This window comes from Fragaria vesca, linkage group LG7 (genome assembly GCF_000184155.1).
Source record: "Fragaria vesca subsp. vesca linkage group LG7, FraVesHawaii_1.0, whole genome shotgun sequence".
NCBI lineage: Eukaryota > Viridiplantae > Streptophyta > Magnoliopsida > Rosales > Rosaceae > Fragaria > Fragaria vesca.
This window is the reverse complement of record NC_020497.1, coordinates 7853555-7878808: the sequence shown is the minus strand read 5'-3', so window position 1 is coordinate 7878808 and position 25254 is coordinate 7853555. Positions and strand designations below refer to the sequence as shown.

The window sequence follows — 25254 nt, the reverse complement described above, 5'->3', positions numbered from 1 at the left end:
GGATAACAGAAGAAAAGGAGGTGACAACATGAAAGAAATGTTAGACAGGGCTTTTGTGAACTTTGATTGCTCTAACTTATTTAATCACATTCGTATTCGTCACCTTGCTTTTAGAACTTCTGATCATTTACCAATCCTTATTGAATTGGAGGAGCAAGCTGGGAAATGGAAGTGAGTAAAGAGAAAAAGAAGATTCTTCTTTGAGAGCTTTTGGAAAGACCATGAAGGTTGCGAGGAAGCTATTAAGAAGGCTTGAGAGGGGGAAGGCAATGTTAATCAGAAATTGAATGTTGTTTCTAATAGTCTCTTGAACTGGAGTAACCAAACTTTTGGTCACATCCCCTCTTGGATTAGAAAAGTTCAAGATAAGATGGAGGTAGTCCAGAATCAAGCTAGTTCCAATGAGGCTGACGAGCAACTAGATGCATTGGCAAACGAGCTTGATGAACTCCTTGAGCAAAAAGAAGCCATTTGGAAGCAGCGAAGCAAAGTCGATTGGTTAAAGGGGGGAGACAGAAACTCCAAATTTTTTCATGAAGCTGCAAAGAAAATGAGGAGGAAGAACCTAATCTCTGGAGTGAGGGATGAGAATGGAAACCGGCAGGAAGATGGAGAAACAATTGCAAAGATTTTTTAGGAGTATTTTACCAAGCTTTTTACCTCTGAATATGAAGGAACAGACCCATATTTGTTAAGTGTCATTTCTCCAGTTGTTGATGATGATTTGAATGATGATCTTTCCAGACCCTTTAATCAAGATGATATTGAGTACTCTTTACATCAGATGTACCCTCTCAAAGCTCCGGGCTGTAATGAACTAATAGGATGCCTGCGTTTTTTTACCAGACATACTAGAATGTGGTGAAGGAGGTGGTTGAGGCTTGTTTGAAAGTGTTGAATGGTGGTGACAGTGTTAGGGAGTTTAACCACACTCTAATTGCCCTTATCCCAAAAACAAATGATCCTCAGTTTATGACAGAGTATAGGCCTACAAGTCTGTGCAATGTCATCTACAAACTCATTTCAAAAACCTTAGCAAACCGTCTAAAAGCGGTCCTCCCTTCTATTATCTCAAAGTTTCAAAGTGCCTTCGTTCCAAAGAGACTAATCATTGATAACATCATCTTAGCTCATGAGTCCATTTTTGTTGTTAAAAGGAGGGAAAAGAACGGAAGGAAGAATATGACCCTCAAGCTTGACATGGCTAAGGCTTATGATAGGGTGGAATGGGGTTTTCTGGCGAAGATGATGGAGAATATGGGTTTTAGGGAAATGTGGATTTTTCTGATGATAGATTGTATTTCAACTGTTAGTTACTCTATAAATTGCAACGGGGAGCCTAAATGTTTTATCTATCCACAAAGAGGATTAAGGCAAGGGGATCCTCTCTCCCTTTATCTATTTCTAATTTGTGCAGAGGGCTTATCAGCTTTGCTTCGCAGGGAAGAAGAAACTGGAGGTATTCATGATGTAAAAGTGGCTAATGGAGCTCCTCCCATTAATCACTTGTTTTTCGCCGATGATAGTCTGATTTTTGGTGATGCAACAATGAGTGAGTGCAAGCGGCTCAAGGAAATTCTAAGTATATATGAAGCTGCTTCCGGACAAAAAATTAATTATGGAAAGTCTGCTATCGCGTTTAGCCCGAGCACAAGTGAAGAAGAGAAGATTATGTTGAGTAATGAAATGGAGATGAAACCAGTTGCGTACCATGAGAAATACCTTGGCCTCCCAACTGTTTTAGGGAGAGATAAGGGTAAAATTTTGAGGAAGGTGAGGGAAAGAGTCAAAAACTGGGTGGAAGGATGGCATAGTAATCTACTCTCCCTAGCTGGCAAAGAAGTATTAGTAAAAGCAGATCTCCAAGTTGTCCCAACCTACTCAATGTGTGTGTTTAAACTTCCTCTTGGCCTTTGTGATGAACTGAATGCAGTGGTGGCTAAGTTTTGGTGGGGAAAGAAAGGAGGAAGGGGGGTTCATTGGAAGAAGTGTGAGTTTTTATGTAAAGCCAAAGAATGTGAGGGGCTGGGGTTTAGGGAGTTTGGAAAGTTCAATCAAGCTATGGTTGGTAAACAAGCCTAGAGATTGATTGAATTTCCAAACTCTTTGGCTGCCCGAGTTATAAAAGCCTGATATTATCCTAACAATTCATTCTTGCAGGCAAATATGGGAAGCAATCCCTCCTTTGTTTGGCGTTCCATTATGTGGGGAAGATAAATTGTGGAGATAGGATGCATTCGGCGCATTGGCAATAGGGAAGCAACATGTATTTACTCTGATAAATGGGTTCCTAGACCCTCTCTGTTCAAAATCTAGAGTCCAACGACCCTCAATCCCTCTGCTACTGTGAATGAATTATTTATGCCTTCAAGTGAATGGAACATTCCTCTCATTTACAACACTTTCAATAAAGATGAAGCAGACCTTATCATTGGTATTCCAATGAGAAAGAGGAATGAGAGTGATCAGTGAAGATGGTTTTTTGGAAAAAAATGGTAGGTACACTATAAATTCTGGCTACAAGCTCACAGTGGAGACGGAGAAAACTCTCTCAAATATTGGTGAAGCTTCAAGTAATGAAGCTAATAGGAAGTTCTGGAGAGTTATGTGGGGACTTCAAATTCCCAATAAGATCAAGCTTTTTTTGTGGAGAGCAGTCCATGACATCCTTCCATGTACCTTTAATCTTTATCAAAGAAAGATTACAAATAACCCTTGCTGCTCTCGATGTGGTATTAAAGCTGAGACAATTTTTCATGCTCTATGGGAGTGTGAATTTAGCCAGAGAGTTTGAAAGAAATCCATTTGGAAAGAGTCACTATACTTTTGCTAATTGGTGTGAAGAGTTGGTTCGTCATGTGCCCAAGGATGAGATGGAATTGTTTGCTTATGTAACTTGGTAGCTTTGGACGTTGAGAAATGACCATCTTCATGGTAAAATTAATTATCAAACTCCAGGCTGCATTATCTCTAAAGCTTGTTCTCTTTTGGGTGAGTTTAAAGAGGCTAACAAGATCAAGGGGCTGCATAAAGTGAATAGAGAGTGTAATTGGGAACCTCCATGTGAAGGTGTGTACAAACTAAATACTTATGGTGTAGTGAATCTTAAAAACAGAAGAAGAGGGCTTGGTGCTGTGATCCGAAACGAGAAAGGAGAGCTTATGGGAGCTTCTGCTCAACAAGTTGTAGGTATTTTCTCTTCGTTGGTAACTGAACTTATGACACTAAAAGCGGATCTATGCTTTTCTATTGATTTGAGAACCTTTCCTGTGGTAGTTGAAATGGACTGCACAGAGGCGGTGCGTCTTATCAATGCCTCCGATACTTGTATCCCTGGGGAGGGTTTCTTAGTTGAAGAAGTGAAGTCCCTGCTAAAATGTTGGAGTGCAAGTTGTGTCACCTTCAAACCCCGGGAATGCAATAAGGTTGCTCATGGTTTAGCTACATTCATTTTGTATGAAAATGAGAATATGTTCTGTATTGAGCATGGGCTGAAATGGCTTATGGAATTGGTGAAAATCGATTCCGATGTTTGTAACCTTTCCTCCAGTTAATGAATGGTTACTTTTCTTGATTAAAAAAAAAATGAAAATGCCCAAATACCCAAAAATTAGAAAGTTAAAGCCCATTCCAATGAAATTCTAATCCCTTAGCCCATTCCAATGATTTTTATACAAAAGACATTATTACCCTCTATAGAATTAAACCCACACAAATCTTATCTCTCTCTCTCTCTCTCTTCTTCTTCTTCTCCTCCCGATCTGCTCTCTCTCTCTCTCTCTCTCTCTTCTTCTTCTTCTTCTTCTCCTCCCGATCTGCTCTCTGCTCTCTCTCTCTCTCTCCTTTCCTCTACGACGGACGCCGCCGCAGACTTGACGATGGACGCCGCCATTGCCGATGATCCTGAGGCGGCGCTTGCTGATGCCGGTGGGGACAAGTGCGGCATTGTTGCGGAGGTCGGAGGAGAAGGAGGCGGTGGAGATGCGATCGTGGGAGACGACGGAGGAGGAGAAGGAGCGAGGGATGGAGGGGTGGGGGTCGGAGGGGGAGAGGCGGGAGAGTGGGCTGGAGGATGAAGAAGGTGGAGCCGATGAGGATTTCAACGAGGATGAAGAGGAGGCGTTGCTCTTTGAAGATGTAGTTGAGGGATCTGGGGTGCTTCAAGGCTTTGGGGGAGTAGGAGGAGGTGGAGGAGGTGCGCCGGGGTCGGTGGAGGAGGAGGCCGGTGTGTCGCCGTCGGGGAAGGTGGGTGCCCAAAGAAGTTAGTTAGAGTTTATTTTTTTTTTAATTTTTTTTATATCCTTGCATTAATATTGAGGTCAGTAAGTGATTATTGGGTGTCAGTAAGCAATTATTGGATGTCAGTAACTGATTATTGGAGGTCAGTAATTAAGTTATTAGGGGTTAGTAACTAATTATTAGAGGTCAGTAACTAATTATTAGAGGTTAGTAATTGATTATTGGGGGTCACTAACTAAATTATTAGGAGTCAGTAACTGATTATTGGCGGTCAGTAACCGAGTTACCGGTGACCGGAATCTGGCGACCGGAGAAAAATTGAGTTACTGGGGGCCAGTAACCGAGTTACCGGTGACCGGAATCCGGCGACTGGGGAAATCCGGCAACCAAAATCTGGCGGCCGGTGACCGGAGTCCGGTGAGGTTCCGGCCAAGTATTCTCTCTCTTCCACTTTCTCTCTCTATGCATATTTAAGGGGTGAGGGTAAAATAGTCTTAAAATAATATGGTTTGTTAAGACTTTAGTAAAAAGTTGTGCATTTGAGCATAAAGATTTGTGTATTTAGGCATAAAAAATGTTTACCTTATTTGAAATGGGCTAATGAAAAAGATTGTCATTAGAATGAAAAATGAGACGTTTAAATTAATACTAAATGAACATTTGACCCAAAAAAAAAAAAAAGGTTTTTTATGTTGTTCGGACTAATGATGAAATTTACAATCGTCTTATTTAAAAAAAAGGGTAAAAAATAAAAAGTAGAAAAGTTAAAAAAAGAAGTGTTAAACTTAAAACCCGTCTGATAGTTCATGCCAGTCATCTCTCCTGATAAACCCAAAAAGCCGGGTAAGGCTTACGAGAGCCTCAAATGGCAATCCTCGCTCTCCCGCTAGTCATCTCAGCTCTCAAGCCCCACCACTCTTCCCGCCTCTTCCTCCTCCGCTCCGCCCCCACTTCCCGTCTCCTCCGCCACTTCTCCAACACCTCCGTCTCCGCAATCAGCACCACCTCTGCGCTTCCTCACCAATCCTCCACTGCCCCAATTCCCGAGGCCAGCAACAAAGCCTCAGTCCTCACTTTCCAACAAGCCATTCAACGCCTCCAGGTCACTCACTTCACTCAATTCATATATGATTTTAATTCATATTGCTGATGTGTTTTGTATTGTACAGGAATATTGGGCTTCAGTTGGATGTGCTATAATGCAATGCAGCAACACAGAGGTAATGCTTTAGTATTTTGCTCTTGTTTTTCGGTTAACTCTATAGCCTGTTGATTGTGGTGCTTCTTTGTATGTTTAGCATTTGTTTTCGTGGCTTATTAGTTGCTTACTGCGGCTATCTGGATGTTGATTAGGTCGGAGCCGGGACTATGAATCCCTTGACTTTCCTGAGGGTGCTTGGTCCTGAACCGTGGAATGTAGCGTAAGTATGCGTAAGTTTGTGCGTTTACTATATTCACTTGATTGCATATTGATATCTGAAGCAGAGTGTTTAGACCGTCATTATGTTATACTGTTAGTATTCGTATGTTTACTTGTAATGGAGGCTACATACATCGATCATCTGGTCTTTTGTGGCTCTTTGTTGTAACTGCCAGTGGGACTTCTTGGTGATAGGTATGCGGAGCCTAGTATCCGGCCAGATGACAGTCGTTACGGGGAAAACCCGAATAGGCTCCAGAGACACACTCAGTTTCAGGTTTAGTTTAATTTTGCTGATACGTAATTTTGAAATGTGTTTGGGCTGTATCGTTTAGGAACAAGTCTTTTCTACTACCAGTCTTATGGACATTTCATTTTCATTTTATCTGTCAGGTTATATTGAAGCCTGATCCTGGAAACTCGCAAGACCTTTTTATCCGCAGCTTATCAGCTCTAGGTAGTCATGACACTGTTTTCTTAGTTGTACAAAACAGATCTTTACATTTATATGCACCCTGCACAATCATTCAGTAAAATTGTTCGTGTATTGATAGTCTGTTCAACGCATTGCAAGTGGCTTCCAATGGTGGTAAACATTATTTCAGTATTACCATACATATCTATATGCTTTATTATTTTGCATGTGTTTTATATCAAACATTGTCTAGTACCTCTTTCCAAAATTAGAAACTTCAATTCTCCCTTACGATGGGAAAATAAACGAAAATCATTATGTGGTGCTCTATAAACTAGCTTCAGAGCTTCTCAGTGTAAACAGTGCATAATACCTTCAAATGGGGTGGGCCCTGTACTTGTAGCAGGGTAGGCAGCACCATCTCTTTTGGTTGGATGGCAAAGTGCTAGGTCTGTGAAACTGATATAAGGGCAAACCTAGTCTCTTATCTGTTGTGTCGGTCCCTCGTTAAAGGTGTCTACTAGGAGGACTTCCCAATGTATAATCTCTTTAAACTTGAGTTTCCCATTGTAGACTCCCCTCCTTTTCTATTTACCACGAGAAGGGAAGAAAAGAAATGAAATTACCAGTCATCGATCCAACCAAATTTGAAACTGATCTTTGTCATGATCGCAATAAGAAAGAGGACCCACCAGTGAGGTCAGTACATTGATGAGGTTCATGATTTTTCTCCCATGTTGTGTGGGGTCCAACCTCCTTAATACCTCTCTAGCTATTTCATTTTATTTTCTGCCTCCTAAACAGTTTAGGTTGAGCAGGAGTCCCAGTTTCATGTCTCAGGTTTGGGAAATATCTGGGTATAACAGAGAACATAACATAGAGAGAACTCATGTGCCATGAGATGCTATTCTTCGCTGCATAAGTATTAGTAACATTCCTCTATTTCAAAAGGAAATTGGTAATATTGCATGGATACAGGGATCGTTTTAATGAATTTATAGCATTTGTTTCCTGTCTGATTTGAAGCGATCTACTCTGGGATTAGCATTTGATGTTGTATCCTTTACAGGTATTGATGTTCGTTCTCATGATATACGATTTGTGGAGGACAACTGGGAGAGTCCGGTAGTATTCTGTCATTAGCTGGTCAAAACAATGTTTCCATGTTTATTTTATGCAGTTTTTGTGTGAATGTCTGAGTGAGATTCATTTTAAGTTCTTGGTTAGTTAGATTTCCTTCCAATTGATCAGTTATGAACATAGAAGTAAAATATATGTACTGCTTTCATTAGAAAACATTTGAGGATAAAATATACTACTTAGCTGATGTGATATAATTTGCTTTTACTATATTCTTTTAGGTGCTTGGAGCTTGGGGTTTGGGTTGGGAAATCTGGATGGATGGGATGGAGATCACACAGTTTACTTACTTTCAGCAGGTTGTTTCCTCTACATTGATTTGAGCTTGATACCTTAAATTTTGGTAGACATAGCTTAAGTTTTGTTAATCTCTCTCTCTCTCTCTCTCTCTCTCTCTTTCTCTCTCTCTCTCCAGGCTGGAAGTCTTCAATTGTCACCAGTATCTGTAGAAATCACTTATGGTCTTGAGAGAATCCTCATGTTGCTTCAGGTTAGTGTAGATAGCTTTTTATTGTATATTTTTTTTTCACTATATTCTATTTCATTCCCTTCTGTCCACTTAAGTTCTCCTGACTAACTGGCAGGGAGTCGATCATTTTAAAAAAATTCAATATGCTGATGGAATTACATATGGCGAGCTATTCTTGGAGAATGAGTGAGGAAACTACTTAAACTACTGATTACTTTTATTTCTGCTCAGCATCTTAACTTGGAGATTCAGTAAATTATTTAGAACAGTTAATCCAAAGAAGCTATGTATACTGCTCAGCATTTTTACTTAAAGCTTCACTAATTGTGGTGCCATTCCTTGATCTGTGGTCATTTTGTCTGTGTGAGCACTCTACCCTGGATATCAACAATTTCTTTCTAGCCTTTGTGTAAATAAGCACGTTCAATCCAGTAGTTGATAGTCAGCATTATCTTTTTGTTTTTTCCCCCTACTATAGTATTAGCTTCCGTTTCTAGAACTATTCTGTAAGAAGGTAGAAGAGATTTACACAAGCCCACTATTAATCATGTCAATAAGGGGTTTTTACTTTAATTTTGTACTGGAGAAATACTGACTGATTAGATGTTCCCTGATTTCTCATGTATATCCGTTACATCCTCCTATCATTTCAGTCGGAATAAAAGGATATTGAAGTGTGTTGGATGCATGTCTTCTCTAGAAACGATTTCGCAAAGTTTTATATTGTTTGACACCTTGATGCCTTTTGTTTCTTTCTTGTGATTTCATTAAAGAGGCAAAGTATATATTGGATACATATTCTTTATTTTCTAACAAACATGCATTTTTTTTCCAACTCCATTCTCCCTTTGTATATCTGCTCTATCGGTGACTGTTATCAAGCCTGTTTCCTGTATAATTTCAGTAATGTTGAATACAATTTCATTTCAGGAAGGAAATGAGTGCGTACTATCTAGAGCATGCTGGTGTGCATCATATTCAAAAACAGTTTGATCTTTCTGAGGAGGAAGCTCGTTCCCTGCTTGCTTCAGGCCTAGCAATACCGGCGTATGGCAAATTTTTATTTCTCTAATGAATGCTATCCATTCTTTCTCCTTAGTGTGATTGTTAACTTTGAACACCCTTTTTAACATTATTGTTTAACCATCTCCTGTTAACTTGCTAGGTATGATCAACTTCTGAAAACATCACATGCTTTCAATATATTGGACTCTAGAGGCTTTGTTGGGGTAACAGAGCGTGCTCGCTATTTTGGTCGGATGCGTAGGTAAGATTATTTTCTCCCATAGCAACAAATTTGGTTGAAAACTTGGTACTTGTACATTCAAAGAAAGTTTGCTTGCTAAGAAAGTCAATGCGGGGAATTTATTTTCTGTTTCAAATTATTAGGGAGGAAATTTAGAAAAAAAGAAAAGAAAAAGATACATAATAAAGACACAGAAGTCATTTTTCTCTTTAATCAATGATTTGTGGATCGTCGGACATGTCTTTTGCAGTCCCATGTTTTTGTGAATTATCTGTGATTTCACTCATCCTGCAAGCTGTCCACAAGCAGTGTAATGTTTTACTATTTTTTTTCTTCTGCTTTGTAGGCTCATCATAGCTCATAAATGAACCCCTTCTCTGGGTAGTTCTCTTGGGTTCTTAACGTATCAGATTTAAACTGAAGTTCTAACATTATAGAATTAAATGGGGTGAACCTGCCAAGAACCAAATGCTCGATATGTTATGTCCTTAGTCATCAGTACATGAGGTTTATGGTTATTACTAATTTTTGTAAATTTTATTTTTATCAGTTTAGCACGTCAGTGTGCACAACTTTGGTTAAAGACCAGGGAGTCCCTTGGTTATCCATTGGGTGTTGTTTCTGAGACTGCTGATCTTGTATGTCCTAAAGAGCTTGTGGAGGCAGCAGTCAAGAAGGTTAGTTCTTATATGAAAATCTTCACATTATAGATGTATAGTCTCCTATATCTTGTTTTTTGTAAAGCCTTAAAAGCACATCATACACTTTATATGGTTTGTCTCTTATGTTCCATCATTGAGCGGTTTCTGAAACTACTTATCCAATATTGCCATGATCTGGCATCAGCTTTTTGGATTTCTATTTAGTTAAGACCTATGGCTCTCTTGATGATCAACCATTGAGGTCTTAAATATAGGAGGAGCCTTTGATGCTTTGACATGCATATAACAATTCTGACTGAAGAAACATCAGATAGAGAGAGAAATGGTACAAACTCAGTGAACACCGGCCTTAGTCAAGACGAAACAAGAATAGAAAAAAAGAAATAAACAGTAGACTCATAACAGAACAATAATTGCAAAAGAAAGATCCCCAAACAGAAACACAACCCAGATAGAAGCTGCATAGGAGCCTAGGAAATTGGTGCTTCCCAGTTCCCATTCAACAGAAGGAAAGGCCAGTCTCCAAGTTCATTGGAACATAGGCCCACATAGATGCCCAAAAGAGATCCTATCCCATAAGAGGTACGTGTCGCTACCAATATATAATTTCTCCTTAAGACCATGGATTGTACATATGTTCATTTTTATAGAGTATTAACTATTAACTCTTATGTCATTTTTAGTTCGACTTTTTAAGTTTTTATCATGGAAGTTTTGTAGTTGCATCATGTCTTGAACCTGTTGCTTCCATGAACTTCTTTCCTCTCCTTAGTTGGCCCTAGACTGGTTGGATTAAACTTTTCAGAAGTTGTTTATTCACCAATTCAAGGAGTTTGGTTTAACTCACTTATCTAACACAAATGATATTTCTGATTATTTTCTTATTTGTTTGCTGACTTACATTGCAGGTGCATGATACTGCAAGGTCATTTGTTCTCGAAATTGGAATAGAAGAGATGCCACCTCAAGACGTAGTTGATGCAAGCCAGCAAGTAAATTATCTTTCATTTGGAGCAATTTTCTTGCTAAATGCATTTCATCTATTTATATTCTGTGGGCAATTTTATATGCTCTGTTAAAAAATTGGTTGAAAACTTGATTTGGGTCTTAGGCTCTTTTGTAAAGAAAAAAAAAACTGTTAATTTGTTTATAGCTTCTCTAGTCCGCCCAAGTTTAGCCCAACTCTTCTACATTCTTTCCTTTGTTTTATGATTTGGTGTTGATGTATAGTTGACTAAATATTGTCGTTTTCTTTTCCTTTATGAGTTGTAAAGCTTTATTTACCCTTTTAAACTTGTGCTTTGTTCATAATTCATAAATAGTCATTTTACACTCAAAGGTTTTGTTCTGCCATTGCATGCCCATATTATTCAATTCTTTTGTATTATTTTTTATTATTGTAAATCAGGAATTAAGTGATCAAAGAATTATTGTATACATTCTGCTAGATTGGATCACAGTAGTTAGAGATCTTCCTTTTCTTAGGGTGGGTTGTGTAAATCCTAGTTTCTGTTGATGTATTTTTGATTTTATCCTGCTCTTCTACTTTTTAACCTCATTTCTACATTCTTTTTCTTTTCATCAATAAAATCTGGTTCTTTTCATGAAAGTAGGTTGTCAAAATAATAACAACAACAACAGTAATAATGAGTTTCAATTCTCTCTCTCTCTCTCTCAGTCTGAAAGTTGTCTCTGGCATTTCATACTTTATGTACTTCTACATATTATGGATTTCTCTTACTGTGCTCAGCTGATCATTGCAGCTGAAGGATCTAGTAACACAGTTACTAGCAAAGCAAAGATTGGGCCATGGTGAAGTGCAAGCTTTCGGCACACCTCGCAGACTTGTGGTATCATTATATATCATTTCCCTATGCACCGGCATTTCTAGATTTTATTCATCTCAAGCATTTCTATTTTAATGATGAACCTTTTTATTTGATTTCTTGTATGTCAATATGGTTGTCTGAATCTTGAACACCGTCATATCTTGTTTGATATCTAAATAGTATAAGCTTTGATGATCTTCAGGATCTGTGTGTAAAGTTGATTGCTATAGATTGTGAATTTGACAAAACTTTAATCTCCTTACAACTTCATATTCAAACTCAAATCCTTGATTTAGTCTTTCTCAAGCTCAATCAGTTTTAAACTTGTCTTATTACTCATGATACCAACAAGCTAACTGGCGAAGCCGAGTGGGCATCTTGAATGTTAGTCAAAACAATCGTTAGGATGTAGAGAGCTCATGATTTCTTGAACGCAGTATGTTCGGACATGATTTCATGTCCATGTGTTCTTGTTCAACCTCAAGTACATGGCCAAGGTCCTGCTATTTCACAGGTTTTTGGCTGGGCACCCCTTCTGCTTGGTGCTCTCTCTCCTTTTGCTATTTGAAATTTTGAGCTATCTAAAGCTCAGGAGCTACTTTTCAGTTTCTAGCTTGCCTTTTCTTTTGTTAATGTTGATTTTTATCTTACTCTCTAGGGTTTCTCTTCCTATTCATATGTTCTCATATTGTAATGTAAGCCCGGGCATTGAGAAGGAAGGACGCTTTCAGATCGTAACTTTTAAGAATAAGTATTGTGTTTATAATTTGTTGTAATGTAAGCCTCACATGGTAGATGTAAAAATTAGTATGACAACCTTATGCATGAGTTGGAACTAAAAGTGTGTTGGTGTGGGAATTCTTGTACTTATACTTCTGATGATTATGTTCTCATATTGGTATTTGCTTTCACACATCCAGGTATGTGTTGAAAATCTCTGCACTAAACAAATGGAGAATGAGGTTGAGGTTCGAGGGCCTCCAGTCTCAAAATCTTTTGATGATCAAGGAAATCCTACAAAGGTGATATTAGATGTCCCTTCCTTTCTTCTCTTCTTGGCGCAATGTCCTCTTTATTTTATTTGTTTACTAATGTCATTGCCCGTGCATGCTAATATCACATGTCATGAAGTGTTGTATTATAATAGATTTGTAAATGTTTAACATGTTATTTCATGTTAGGCTGCCGAGGGTTTCTGCCGGAGATACTCTGTACCATTGAACTCATTATATCGAAAGACTGATGGTGAGTATTGGTAGATGCACCCATAAAATAGCTACATATGATTCAAGCTGTTACATAACTGAAAAATTATTTTCTTTTGCTACATTCTGGATGTTCATTCTTTATTTGTTATATACTTTGCAGGAAAAACAGAATATATTTATGCTCGAGTAGTAGAGTCTGCTCGACATGCTTTGGAGGTCCAACATCTCATCTTTTCCTTTTACTGAACTTAGGTTTCATATTTCATGTACTTCTTTTGTTTTTGTTTTTGTTTTTGTTTTTGTTTTTGTAATTTCAGTGATAACATGTACTTCTGTTGTACTAGATGCACTCAACAATGCCCATGTTCTATTGTGTTGCTCATCTATAGTATAAATCGTTTGTAAAATGATTCTGTTAATTATTTGCATCTGATGGCAAAGCTAAAAAAAAAAAGAGCAAGAGTAGGTCATTTTTCTGTCATCTATGTTGAACTGGATATAATTGTTTTTTATTGCATAGAAATCATTTTAAAAGCATAGTTCCAAGCATTTTTGCATATTCTTCTCTTGTAATTAGTCTTACGAACGAGGTAAAGACTGGATTAGTCTCTAGGGTGTGGACCTTTTGTTCACTGTGCTCATCCCGTTCCTTGCATATAGAAAATTCGTATACAGTTCTTACATAATTATTATATATGTTCTTTTCATTAGGTTTTGTCTGAGGACTTGCCCAATGCAATTGCTAGAATATCATTTCCAAAATCAATGCGCTGGAACTCTCAGGTATGCTAAATTTGTGCTGAATTGATGTGGGCACTTGATACTGGTCTGGAATGAGATGGAAAACTAGCCTGACCACCATGCTTCTTTGCCAATGATATTACTTATTATTGTTCATTTATTTTTTATTGTACTATCAAAGTGGCTTCTATGTCTGGGCATTCTTCTTTACCAAAGAGCTCTCTTCCAGCATTAAGAAACATTTTATATCAGTACACCCTTTTTTACCCCATTCAAACCACATGATGTGGCATTTAGTTATTGGACAGTACTAAAAAGACCACATGATGTTAGACGGCATTTTAAATCACACATCATGTGGTTCAAATGTGGTACCATAAATATCTTCTGTTAAGCATTATTCTTATTTAAATCTTCAATTATGGGAGTTTCCATTTAGCTGATGTGTTATTTGTGTACTTGTTATTTTCTAGGTTTTTTTTAGCAGACCTATTCGTTGGATATTAGCACTCCATGGAGATGTAGTTGTACCCTTTACTTTTGCTCAAGTTTTGAGGTAATCAGGCTGATGGCTGGACTTGTTCTGATTTCATTATTTTGCAGTAGTATCTTTATCTAAGGTGTTCAATAATATAGATAAATGAAATCCATTGGAGAAGGTGGATAGTGTCCTATAGCTAAGAAATTATGAAATTGAACCAAGGAATATAGCACTAAGACTAGCCCTCAAACTGTCCTATACCTATAGGGAATGGGAGCCCTGAACTCTTTTGCTGTTCTTTAACCTTTGACATTATCTCTGCTTCCAAAACTCTACTCACTCATGGTAATAGCCTGGTACTGACATGATCAACAATGTTCTTTTCAATTGAACTCCTATCGTAAATTGAATGAACATTCGCTTTCTTGACCTTGTCCTTCCACCCTTTCTTCCAAGGTTTAGCTGAAGGACAAATAAAAGCCATGTGCTTTTGATCTCCGATAATACTTACAGCCAGTGATATGGGCTGTTAGGCAAGGAGGATAGTATTATATGAACTGTTCTTGTGTACATGTTTTTATTGTCCTAAAGCCTCTTTCTGAATTGTCAACTTGGGTCCAACGGGAATTATTGCATGCCACTCTTAACTAATGGCAAAATTTTGATGCCGCTGGAGAATATGTTTTGTTCAACGTAAATCCTGTTTAATGGAATTTAGTGTATTGCTTTCTAATGTTTTCAGTCTAGTCAGTTTACTGACAAATTAGTTGCCAAATATGAATATCTCATATTGGTAGCTTCCATTTTTTTCTTTATATTACAGTGCATTATACTAATTGGGTTCTTTTTCCTCTTTAAACTTTTCTGGATGCAGTGGAAACCTCTCTTATGGTCTTCGTAACACTCCTTCTGCTACTGTCACGGTATATGGTGAAACTTAGAATATCTATCATCTCCCAGTTTCATTATCATCTTCATTGTCTTTATTTTCAGAGTTGATTGTTGTCTGATTTGCATAGTAGGACATATGCAACTAAATTTTGATTACAATGTTTTCTCCACCTTTAAAAGATTGATCTAACAGGGATTTTAGTTTGAATTATACAGAAGAAAAGCTCTTATGTGATCTCTCTTGGTTTTTCTTTTTCTTTTCCCATTCTCTCTTAACTCTCCAGACTTTTCTTGTATTCTCCAAAATGTCATTTTATTTTGAATGTTTTTGGATTGATCTAACAGGGATTTTAGTTTGAATTATACATAAGAAAAGCTCATATGTGATGTATGTTGGTTTTTCTTTTTCTTTTCCCATTTTCTCTTAACTCTTCGGACTTTTCTTGTATACTCCAAAATGTCACTCTCTCTCTCTCTCTCTCTCTCTCTCTCTGTGCATAACATTATTAACAGTAACTTGCTATTTTATCTGCAATTAGACGGTTTAAACATCACTTAACATGATATTACTGGTTCTATGCTTAGCAAGATTGTTTCTTTAAGCTTACCGTTCTAGCTAACCTTTAAATCGTAGGCCAATCCCTGTCAATCACCAGTTTGTTTTCTTGTTCGTATCCCTGGCTGATGGTGCTCTATATATATTGTTGTGGTTCACTGTCTCTCAGCACTGAACATTGTTCTTGATATTGCTCTAAGGGCATTTTACCTTTGGGCTTGCGAATGCTAATGTGTTGCTCTGCTTTATATTTCTACGTCTAAGATGCTAGAGTTTATATAATTATAACTCCAGAGTCTCACAGGTCAAAACTGCAGAATGTTATGCTGGTGTAATAAGGAATGCGGGAATCAATATTGAAATGGAGGTATGATGTAGTGTTTTGGCACTTCTTTTTTCTGGTCTGCAAGAGCTCTCTCTCTCTCTCTCTCACACACACACACACAAACATGCATGCACACTGGGATTAGACAGAGTATTGATACTGGAGCTCGTACTTTACTTACAGGAACGTAAGAAAACAATAATGGAGTGTTCTAGTACATTGGCCAGAAGTGTAAATGGAGAAGCATTTATTCCAGAGGGCTTGCTTAATGAGGTAGGTAAATGGTTGTCTTTGGTTGTTCGAGGCAAGCATGCATGTTATCTAAATCTGTCAACATAAACCGTAGGTTGTAAATCTTGTTGAGGCACCTGTTCCAGTCCTTGGGGAGTTTAAAAGGTCTTTCTTAGAGCTTCCTAGCGATCTTCTGACTATGGTAAGCTGTTTGAATTCTTTGAAGTATTTTAGCTAGTTTCTTTTCACCTTACATCTCCATGCATGCTGTTCCACATCTGGATGAATCTGATTTTTGTTTGTTTCAGATGTATTACTAATATTCTCTTTAAACATATTGAAATAATTGTATAATAAATCTTAATAAAAGGGGAAGAAGTCCTTTTCTGCCTTTCTGAGTGGCATTTTTTAGTAAGCACAGGTGTGCATGATTTGGTATAGAGATTGCATAATTTTTTTTTTAAGTTAGCAATATCCTCCCGAGGTTGTTTGATTCTGGAAACAAGTTCTACTTAGTTGTCTGGGGAACAAAAGTACACAGTCATATAGTGTTAACTTGGCTTTACTATAAGGAAAAAAAATCATGTAATGGTTTGGCTCTAGCTTGCTTGTTTTAATAACTGACTAAAAGGAAGACATGATCAGCCTTATCACGTACATCGGTAGAAGTGAGAAGTAGCAAAATTCTTTGTTAGAAAACATTCTTCATTCCACTCCCATGTGAGGGAATCAGCACTTCCCTTTTGTGACTGTCTCCTGTTAGGATAGAGCATATATATTTTTGTTTATTTGACAGCTAATATTGAGACCACTTTTTTACTTGATCAGTGTCTCCTTTTCAATTGTCCGTCTTTCTATTAGTGTTTTGGCCTTCCAGACTATATTGTTCTTGTGTGGCCTGTTAATCAAAGGTTGAAATATTCTGCAACTGGCCAAGTACTCTATTAGTAACATCATGCTTTACCATTGCACCAATTCTTAATAAACTATAGTGTCCTCTAACAGAGCTGAGTAAGTCTAGACACGAAAAGTTGATGCCTGAAGTTTTTATGTTGGATAAGAACAATGAATATTTGCGCCTGCCCTTGTATAGTTTAGCTTGGAGCATAATCCAGTTTAATTGCTCACTAGGATGCTTGTCATTGAGAAGTCTATTCCAAGCTAAGGTAGAATTAGCTAGAGATGAATGATAGCCTTCTTGTTCTGGTTTATCAGATACTTGCTGCGGAAACATCTCTAAGGTCTCGTGCAATTCTTTGAGCTTGATTGAATAGTAAATGTTAATATTTTTCCAATATCTAAGTACCAACAGTAATGTAAAGACTAATTTGTCAGTGCACAATGGTTGGGTAGATTTTGCTTTCATCTTTGTAACTGTCATAAGCAATCCTGCAGGTTATGCAGAAGCATCAGAAGTACTTTTCTGTGAGGGATGAGAATGGAGAGCTGTTGCCTTTCTTCATTGCTGTAAGACATGCTATCTGTCATACATGTGTTGTAACTTGTTACATAATTTGCTGATTTACTTTGGCTGGTATTTATAATCTTGTTGGTGACATGAGGTTTTGTCTTTTAGGTGGCAAATGGGGCAATTGACGAGATGGTGGTTAGAAAAGGAAATGAAGCTGTATTGAGGTAAAGCATGGGCCTTAACTTTTTATATATTCTATTAGGAGTCAAAACTAAATGAACAAAAAGGGATAGGTGTATTGAAGAACTTCATTAAATCAACAACCAGAATTTGTTTTTGGTCTTCTAGGGAAGATTTTTTGTTTTCCTTGTATTGTTTTGGATCTGGGGTCGTTTTACTCTGTTCCCAACAAAAAGAAAAGAGGGGAGGAACAAGAATTTTCAGTAAATGTTTTTTTTGTTTTTTTTTTTTTTTTTCTGCAATGCCCCACCAATTGTAGATCACTTTCTCATCCATAAACTGAATTACAGTTCTTTTGGAAACAGGTTTCTGTATTTTATAACTTGGTAAAGTTCAATAGTCTACAAGTTATTTTTATCAGCTAAACCAAAACAAATTCATTAATAAAAATCATGGCAAAGGTACTGATGAACATTTCAAAATCCAGATTTCCTTTCTTTCTTATTTCAGATTCTTTCTTCTATTCTTTAACCTAAGAAAGAACAGTTCCTTTTTGGTAAATCTATTGGGGTACTGGTAAATTTTCTGGGAAAAGAACAGAAAAGTGTAAAGGTACTGGGTTCTGGTAGAAATCACATATGTTTGGCTGTTTGAGAGAGGGAAGGAGGGAGTATGCTAACTTGTCACTTCTATTTCTCCTTTCCTGTATTAAAGTATCAAGGGGCCATATTATCTAGGAATAGGAAATTTCTGGTTAGACTCCTGGTTCTCTATTGAATTCAAGTTCTACGATTCTTTTACTAAGCTTGAAAAGTTCGAAAAGTTCAGTCATTATTTTACTATTCATGCAGAGCACGCTATGAAGATGCTAAATTTTTCTATGAGATGGATACACGGAAAAGATTTTCAGAATTTAGACGTCAACTGAAAGGGATTCTTTTCCATGTAAGTCCTTTTATTGAACTCAATGGTGAACCGACCATATTTGAAAAAGACATGGCAGTTGGCATTTAAAATTTTGTCTATGTGGTCTCTGTAGTATTGTCTGATGTAAATGCCACATCAACTGCCACACCATGTAGTTAGCATTATTCTTGTTTAAGAAGTGATTGTTTTACTTTGAATATGTCTTTGCACTAAGAATAAGATGGTTCCCAACTTTACTGTTAGCGCAATATAAAACATTGAGTTAATTTGTTGAATCTCTTCGTAGCTCTTTTATTTTGACATGTGAAACAATATAGGAGAAATTAGGAACAATGCTGGAGAAGGTGCTGCGTCTTGAGAATATGGTTGACAAACTGACTTTGGCCCTTGGAATGGATGACAGTACAAATAAAATTGTCCAGCAAGCTGCATCCCTTTCTATGTCAGATCTAGCTACAGCAGTTGTCACAGAATTTACGTCTCTTTCAGGAGTAATGGCTCGTCACTATGCTCTTAGAGATGGCCATTCAGAGCAGGTTTGTTTTGACTCGGGATAGTTACTTTTGTTCCATGTGTGCCAATACTTGTAGAATTATAATTGATAGTAACAAATCAGCGTGCATTCTTCCTAACCATTTTTTTTCCCTCCTTTTTGTTGGTACGGCAGGTTGCAGAGGCTTTGTTTGAGATTACACTTCCTAGATTTTCCGGAGATACACTTCCTAAAACTGATGCAGGCATAGTTCTGTCAGTAGCTGACAGGTGATACTGATAAACATTGATTGTTAGTTTGGGCTGGGATTATAACTTTGGAGACATTTAGAAGCAGATTATATTTGTCGTTTCACAATTCCATATCTTTCTGGTGTTTTAGAAATATCTGGATAAGAAACATTGAAGGGGTGAAAGTCGTGAGACACATCCCCCTCCCACCAGAAACATCATCACTAGCTGATTCCTCGAGAAACTTTTCAAAACAAAACCCAAATACAGATTATTATTGTTTTCCTCCCTCATTTATGTATGGAATAATGTCTTTGCAATGCTTTGTCCTGCCGATCCTTTCATGTTATTTTGCAGAAGGTTGCTCTGTTTGAGTACATTTTCTTATTTTGTTCATGAAGAGGTTTTGGTTCATGTTCTCCTCTCTTCTTGTACATTCTTTTCTTTTTTATTTAAGAAATATAGAGGGTTTGTATAAGTAAAAAATTTGCATAAGGTTGCATGGTTACTCTACTTATTGCAAAATTCTAAAATATGATGTTTCTTCCAGATTAGATAGCCTTGTCGGCTTATTTGCTGCTGGTTGTCAGCCCAGTTCTACCAATGACCCATTTGGCCTGCGACGAATCTCTTATGGTCTTGTAAGTTCTCTATTCATTGTGATGCTTTGAGGTTCAGGCACTGCTAGCTAAGCTTAAGAAATTGAAATATTTTCCCTCCAGGTCCAGGTGTTGGTGGAAAAAGATAAGTATCTGGATTTACAACAAGCTTTGGAACTTGCAGCAGATGTGCAACCCATAAAAGTTGAAGCCCCTACTATAAAAGATGTATGAAAACAAGTCCTTTTCTAGGTTCTAATATGATTCCTCATATTTTTTTTATTTTGACCCTATTCACCACTTCAGTCGAATTATTATATTCACATGGAATTATAAAAGCAAGTGATTAGGAAGAGAGGTCCTCTTGTGTTATAACCTACCCGATAACGCAGATAGGGTTATGCTTAAGCTCCCCATCTAAAACTGATTATACGTTTGAGTTGGTGGTACCTTTATTTTACTCATTTTTTTATTCATTTGTTCTCTTGTTTCTCTTGGTGTGCAAAACCCAAAACATCGTATTCCACATACTTGTGTCCACAGTGCCTTGCTTTTGCTTTCTTGTTTTTATAGTACATTGTACTAATATGATGCATATTTTTCCTTGACTAGGCACATCAATTTGTTACTCGGAGATTAGAACAATATCTGGTATGTATAACATTTATTGGAGTTTATCATGTGACTACTCTTTGTTGTGTTTCCCACTATTTTTTTCTATTTTTTTCGCTTTTTATGTCTTTTAGGGTTTTAGCTAGAAAGAGGAAGGAAGGATACTGTTAGCTGTTAATTTGTTCCTCTGGAAAATGAAACATGTTATTTCCTTTTTTTCTTTCCATTTGTATATTAATTTATTTTGATTGATAACACTATTTGCTTGCTTGTACGTCTATGATATCGAAGCATAGGTTAGTAACTCCCCAACCCGGTGCGGAAAAACTTTGAAATTTTGTCATGGTCACATGGATATCTTCTGGCTTTTTTGTTTTCTTCAGCATTGGGTAGCTTTGAAGACCTGCCACTATTCTTAACTTCTTGAACTGAAATAGAAATTCTTTGGCCTTTTGGTTTAATTAATAGATTGAGATTGTAGGGGTCATGTAGTATTCTCTGATACATTCTGTTTATAGGTTGATAAGGGAATAAGTCCAGAAGTGGTTCGATCAGTTCTTGCAGAGCGTGCAAACTTACCTTGTCTAGCAGCAAGGACTGCTTGTAAAGTAAGTGGTTTTATTCACTTGTGCTGATCCTGCTCTGAAGTAGTATGACAATATGTGACAGTTCGAGATCATGTCTCTATTATTAATTGTAGATGGAAGCCTTATCAAAAGGCAAGCTTCTGCCAAAAGTTATTGAAGCGTATTCTCGTCCTACAAGAATTGTCCGAGGAAAGGATGTGGACCCTCATTTTGAGGTACTCATTTTCTCTTATAATATTTCTGTCTTTAAGTTGGTCTGCAAGGAGCCCAAGGTGTCAAGATGGTCAGCATAATTTTCTTCTCATTTTTTGTGTTTGACAACCCTGAAACAAGGATAGGAGTTTGCAGTTTCAGCTTGAAAGTTAAACATGAGTATTGGGGTCTTGGGGTAATTCATTTTTTGGAATATTAATTCAACAGAAATGATTGTTGCCAAATAATTTAACTTATTTATCAAAGATTCAAAGGTATATATAAAAATTTATGTATTTGTATATACATATTGACTGTTTTATCCGGCCGTACATATGCTATTTTAACATGTTTAACATATTTCAACAGATATGAGTGTTGAACTATAATTTGACTTCTTTACCATAGTTTATGTGCCGTATCAGTATTCGTATCCATGTTCTTACATCATGGTGTGCTCTTGTTGTTGAGCCTGTCAGTTAAATATTGTCAAGTCATTGGGATTTTAACATCATCAAATATTTACTGCCATATCAGTTACCATATCATGTATTACACCAAAATGTGGTTTTTTTATTTAATTGGATGCTTTTGTCTTGTTAGGAAGTCCCAATAATTGAATTTATTAAAACCCATTCAATGGCACATTTTTGCATTTATATGAATTCCACCCAAGCTTATATGGTTGCAATGGATTAAAAAAAAAAAAAAAAATAGGTGGATGAGGCAGCCTTTGAGACAGATGAAGAGAGAGCTCTATGGATTTGTTTCTTGTCAGTCAAAGAGGAAATATGCCACGGTACTTTTCCTATCTCCAATGCTTTTCCAATGTGTTGATTTTGACTTTGATAGCATATTAACTAACCTTGAACATCTTATTGTCTTCAAGGTATTGAGGTCGATGAGTTTGTCAAAATATCAGCACAGCTAGTACAACCACTTGACAATTTCTTTGAACATGTGTTTGTAATGGTGGTATGCTTCCTTTACCCATTTTATTTAGTCTTTTTCCTTCACAGCTAGCATCTGCGAAAATAGCAAGAACATTAGTTGCCAACACTGTTTCACAATGATGATATATTGTAGTTCTGTTTAGTCTGTCATTACTCTCACTTATAATGGTGTACGTAATTTCTGAAAGAGAGAAATTGAACCTTATGGACAATATAATCAAACCTGAAAAAGAATTCCCTAACAAAATTATGCATGCGTAAATGGCTCTTGCTCAGTTGCTTTGAGCAATGAAACAAGTCTTCAGTTCTCAATCACTTTTGCATGGGTTTAGAGTGGAGTTTGGACTCCTTGGGCAGCCACCACATATGACCTACATTCTCATTAGTTGATTGCTAATTATTTATCAATGGAGTGGAACGCCAATTTCCTCTTATGTATGCGCAGGAAGATGAAAGAATTCGAAATAACAGGCTTGCTTTGCTGAAGAAAGTTGCTGACCTTCCAAGAGGAGTAGCGGACCTATCAATGTTGCCTGGATTTTGAATCGTCCGTTACATTTTTCTTTCTTCTTTTTGCCGAAGGAAAAAGAAACTTACAAACCAGAACCCCTACAACCCCCACTCCTGTTCTTACTGAGTTCATCATAGTAAAGGAATATCAATTTTTGCTGTAGAGAAAAATATGTGAAGAGGAAGAACCAAAGAAAGGTACGACAGCTAACTAGCTTGTTATTGTTAGGAATGGGAAATTAAAGAGTGGATGGTTGTTGTGCGACTCCATTTTTGCAGTTAAGTTATGTAAGTTACTGACTTGTATGTAAAAGCAGAGGTGGGAGTTACCTACATGGTACAGAGAGAAAAGAGAGAAAAGAGAGAAAAAGGTATATGGTTGTAATTACAATAGTTTATCATTCAGCTATTGGAAGTGTGTAGTCACAACTCACAACAAAGTTCTGTCAAAAATTAGAAATAACCTCCCAACACAAACCAGGAAAACATTTGTTAGTTACCCTTGGATCTCTGGATTTATGTGCAGAACACATCAAACCTGCCTTAAAAGTATAGCTGTTACTCCTATGAATCTCTGATGTAGTCATGTAGATCCATTGATGATTATTTATTTACCACAACTCTACAAGAACACTACTCCTGAGAGTGATTGTGTTGGTATAGATTGAATTTACACATGTAGAGTGAACTACCAGGATGTTTATGCTGTTATTCGATTAAAGTTCCCCAATAATAGAAAATGATTTCTTTAAAATGCGAATCCATATAACTTGGATTCCATGACTTTCAAGCAACTGGCAGATATAGATAGCTTTCAAGTCAAGCGATTCTTGCCTTCTTGGTGCATCATATCTCTTTGTAGCTTTCTTCTCAACGATACGGTCGATAGCTTTGGTTTATCTCCAGTTATTTCCTAAGAACTTTGACTTCATGAAGTAGAGATGGTATAAATGAATGGAAATGCTTAGTGTTGCACCCTTTTTTTTCCACTATAAGAAAATATAGATTGTTTTTATTGTTAACTGAAGCGGTGAGGCAGGTAATTTCTTTTCTCTTTTGGGATGAGCTAATTGTATGCAACTTATAAAATTTATCCTAAAATTTAGTGTAATCGACTTTTCTTTGGAAAGCAAATTGTATGCAACTTCTATACATAGTTGTTGATATTTGATGTCAAGTTCTTTGAAGGATGTGTTAAATCGTTGCATAGTTGGTTCACGCAGTATAGATGAATATGACAACTTATCCATCCAATAAAGAGGGGAAAAGGAAGATTGACAATGTGACCTCTACAACTTTATTCAATAATTCCCCTCCACTATAGCACATAAAATTTTCAACACGTTGCAAATAATGCAAATTGAGCCACTCACAAGAAATGGTGGAGACACTGCGTTGTTACTCATTCCTTCTAAGATAAGCCGCCATATTCCACAAATGCAAGCAAAACCTCGTAGAAAACTATCTTACGCGCACACTGTTTTATTTCAAAATTTAATGGCTCTTGCACCACCGTCCGTGTGTAGAAGATAACTTACCGTTGGGATTTAAGAAATTAGATGTTACACATAAATTTCATATGGTAAAATCAAGTTAATTTTCAATCATAAATCATGAAACACGCGTCTTTTTCAGTCAAAAAAATGATAGTCGAGTGAGCTTCCACTCTGGGGTTAGAAGCAAATTATAAGAATGAAACACGCGTCTTTAGAAGCTGCATTGTTTTTTATTGATTACAAAATAATAACTCTTATGCATTTTGTATTAGAGATCAATGAAAGAAGCACCACGGTATCTCTATCATTTGGTGTTAATTTTTGATATTTTTTGGGTCATGGAGCTCCTCTATCCGATGGTTTCAATATTATTATTTTGGAGATCTATCTTCTGGTTCATTTTCTTACGATGGTTTGATTTCTTAATACGTATGTGGATTGAAATGTTTCATTTCTAAGACTACAAAGATCTTACATTAATATGAGATAGAGGTGACTTACTTCTAATTGTACCAAGGTCTTTTGATATATTCAACACCTGAAAGTTAAACTAGAAAAACCCTAGCTGCATCTTTAAAGTTGTACCCATGATTTCTTCTCTCCAGGTCTTCAGCTTATGCTTCCATTGACACTGTATTTGCCAACTTCGTCGCCTCCGTAGCACTAGCAAAAGGAGGCAAGGCCCCCGATCTGGGGAAGATTGGTTGAGCTGAAATATCGGCTACCGACATTTTGATTTGGCTTAACCGTACCGATATGTTATATTCAGTTGGTATGAGGCATCACATATCATAGGTAACTAGGTATACCGTACTGACAGTATCCCGTGTACATACGAAATATTCTCAAAATATATACCACTTGGTAAAGAGGTTGGGTTTTAACCCCTCACTTCTTATACTCTGGCATAAGTTGCTCTCGGTATAGTACGTACAAAGTTTATATTCATAAGGTGATTATGCGATAGATTAAAATAACACAGACCTCTAGTCTTCTTCGATTTCCTTCTTCTTCTTTTCTTCTTTTTCTCGTTTTTCTTTTTGCTTCCAACCCCTTCCCCATCAAATCAACATCAGATCATCTTTCATTTAATCATTAAATGAAAATCATATCATTTCATCTTATATATTACCATACCATCATCATCAAAATCATCCGATCATCCTTATCTTGCATATCCGCTCGAAACCAACCGAGACTAACATAAACAT

At 37.0% G+C, this 25254-nt stretch overlaps 1 protein-coding gene across 1 annotated transcript; it reads left to right on the top strand.

The window, feature by feature from the left end:
- The first annotated feature begins 5104 nt into the window (after positions 1 to 5104).
- On the top strand, positions 5105 to 22980 carry LOC101314215 (glycine--tRNA ligase 2, chloroplastic/mitochondrial-like). The gene is made up of 36 exons (XM_004306936.1): positions 5105 to 5341; positions 5409 to 5459; positions 5593 to 5660; positions 5855 to 5936; positions 6053 to 6116; positions 7144 to 7199; positions 7436 to 7513; positions 7630 to 7704; positions 7799 to 7869; positions 8614 to 8730; positions 8849 to 8950; positions 9480 to 9606; positions 10500 to 10583; positions 11355 to 11441; positions 12341 to 12442; positions 12602 to 12665; positions 12789 to 12844; positions 13340 to 13411; positions 13843 to 13925; positions 14725 to 14773; positions 15602 to 15664; positions 15806 to 15895; positions 15969 to 16055; positions 17249 to 17320; positions 17430 to 17488; positions 18296 to 18389; positions 18689 to 18907; positions 19039 to 19133; positions 19645 to 19735; positions 19817 to 19921; positions 20306 to 20344; positions 20824 to 20913; positions 21006 to 21107; positions 21802 to 21883; positions 21974 to 22059; positions 22483 to 22980. Exons 1-36 carry the CDS (start codon positions 5105 to 5107, stop codon positions 22579 to 22581), a joined length of 3198 nt encoding a protein of 1065 aa, XP_004306984.1. The 3' UTR covers positions 22582 to 22980.
- Positions 22981 to 25254: the final 2274 nt, after the last annotated feature.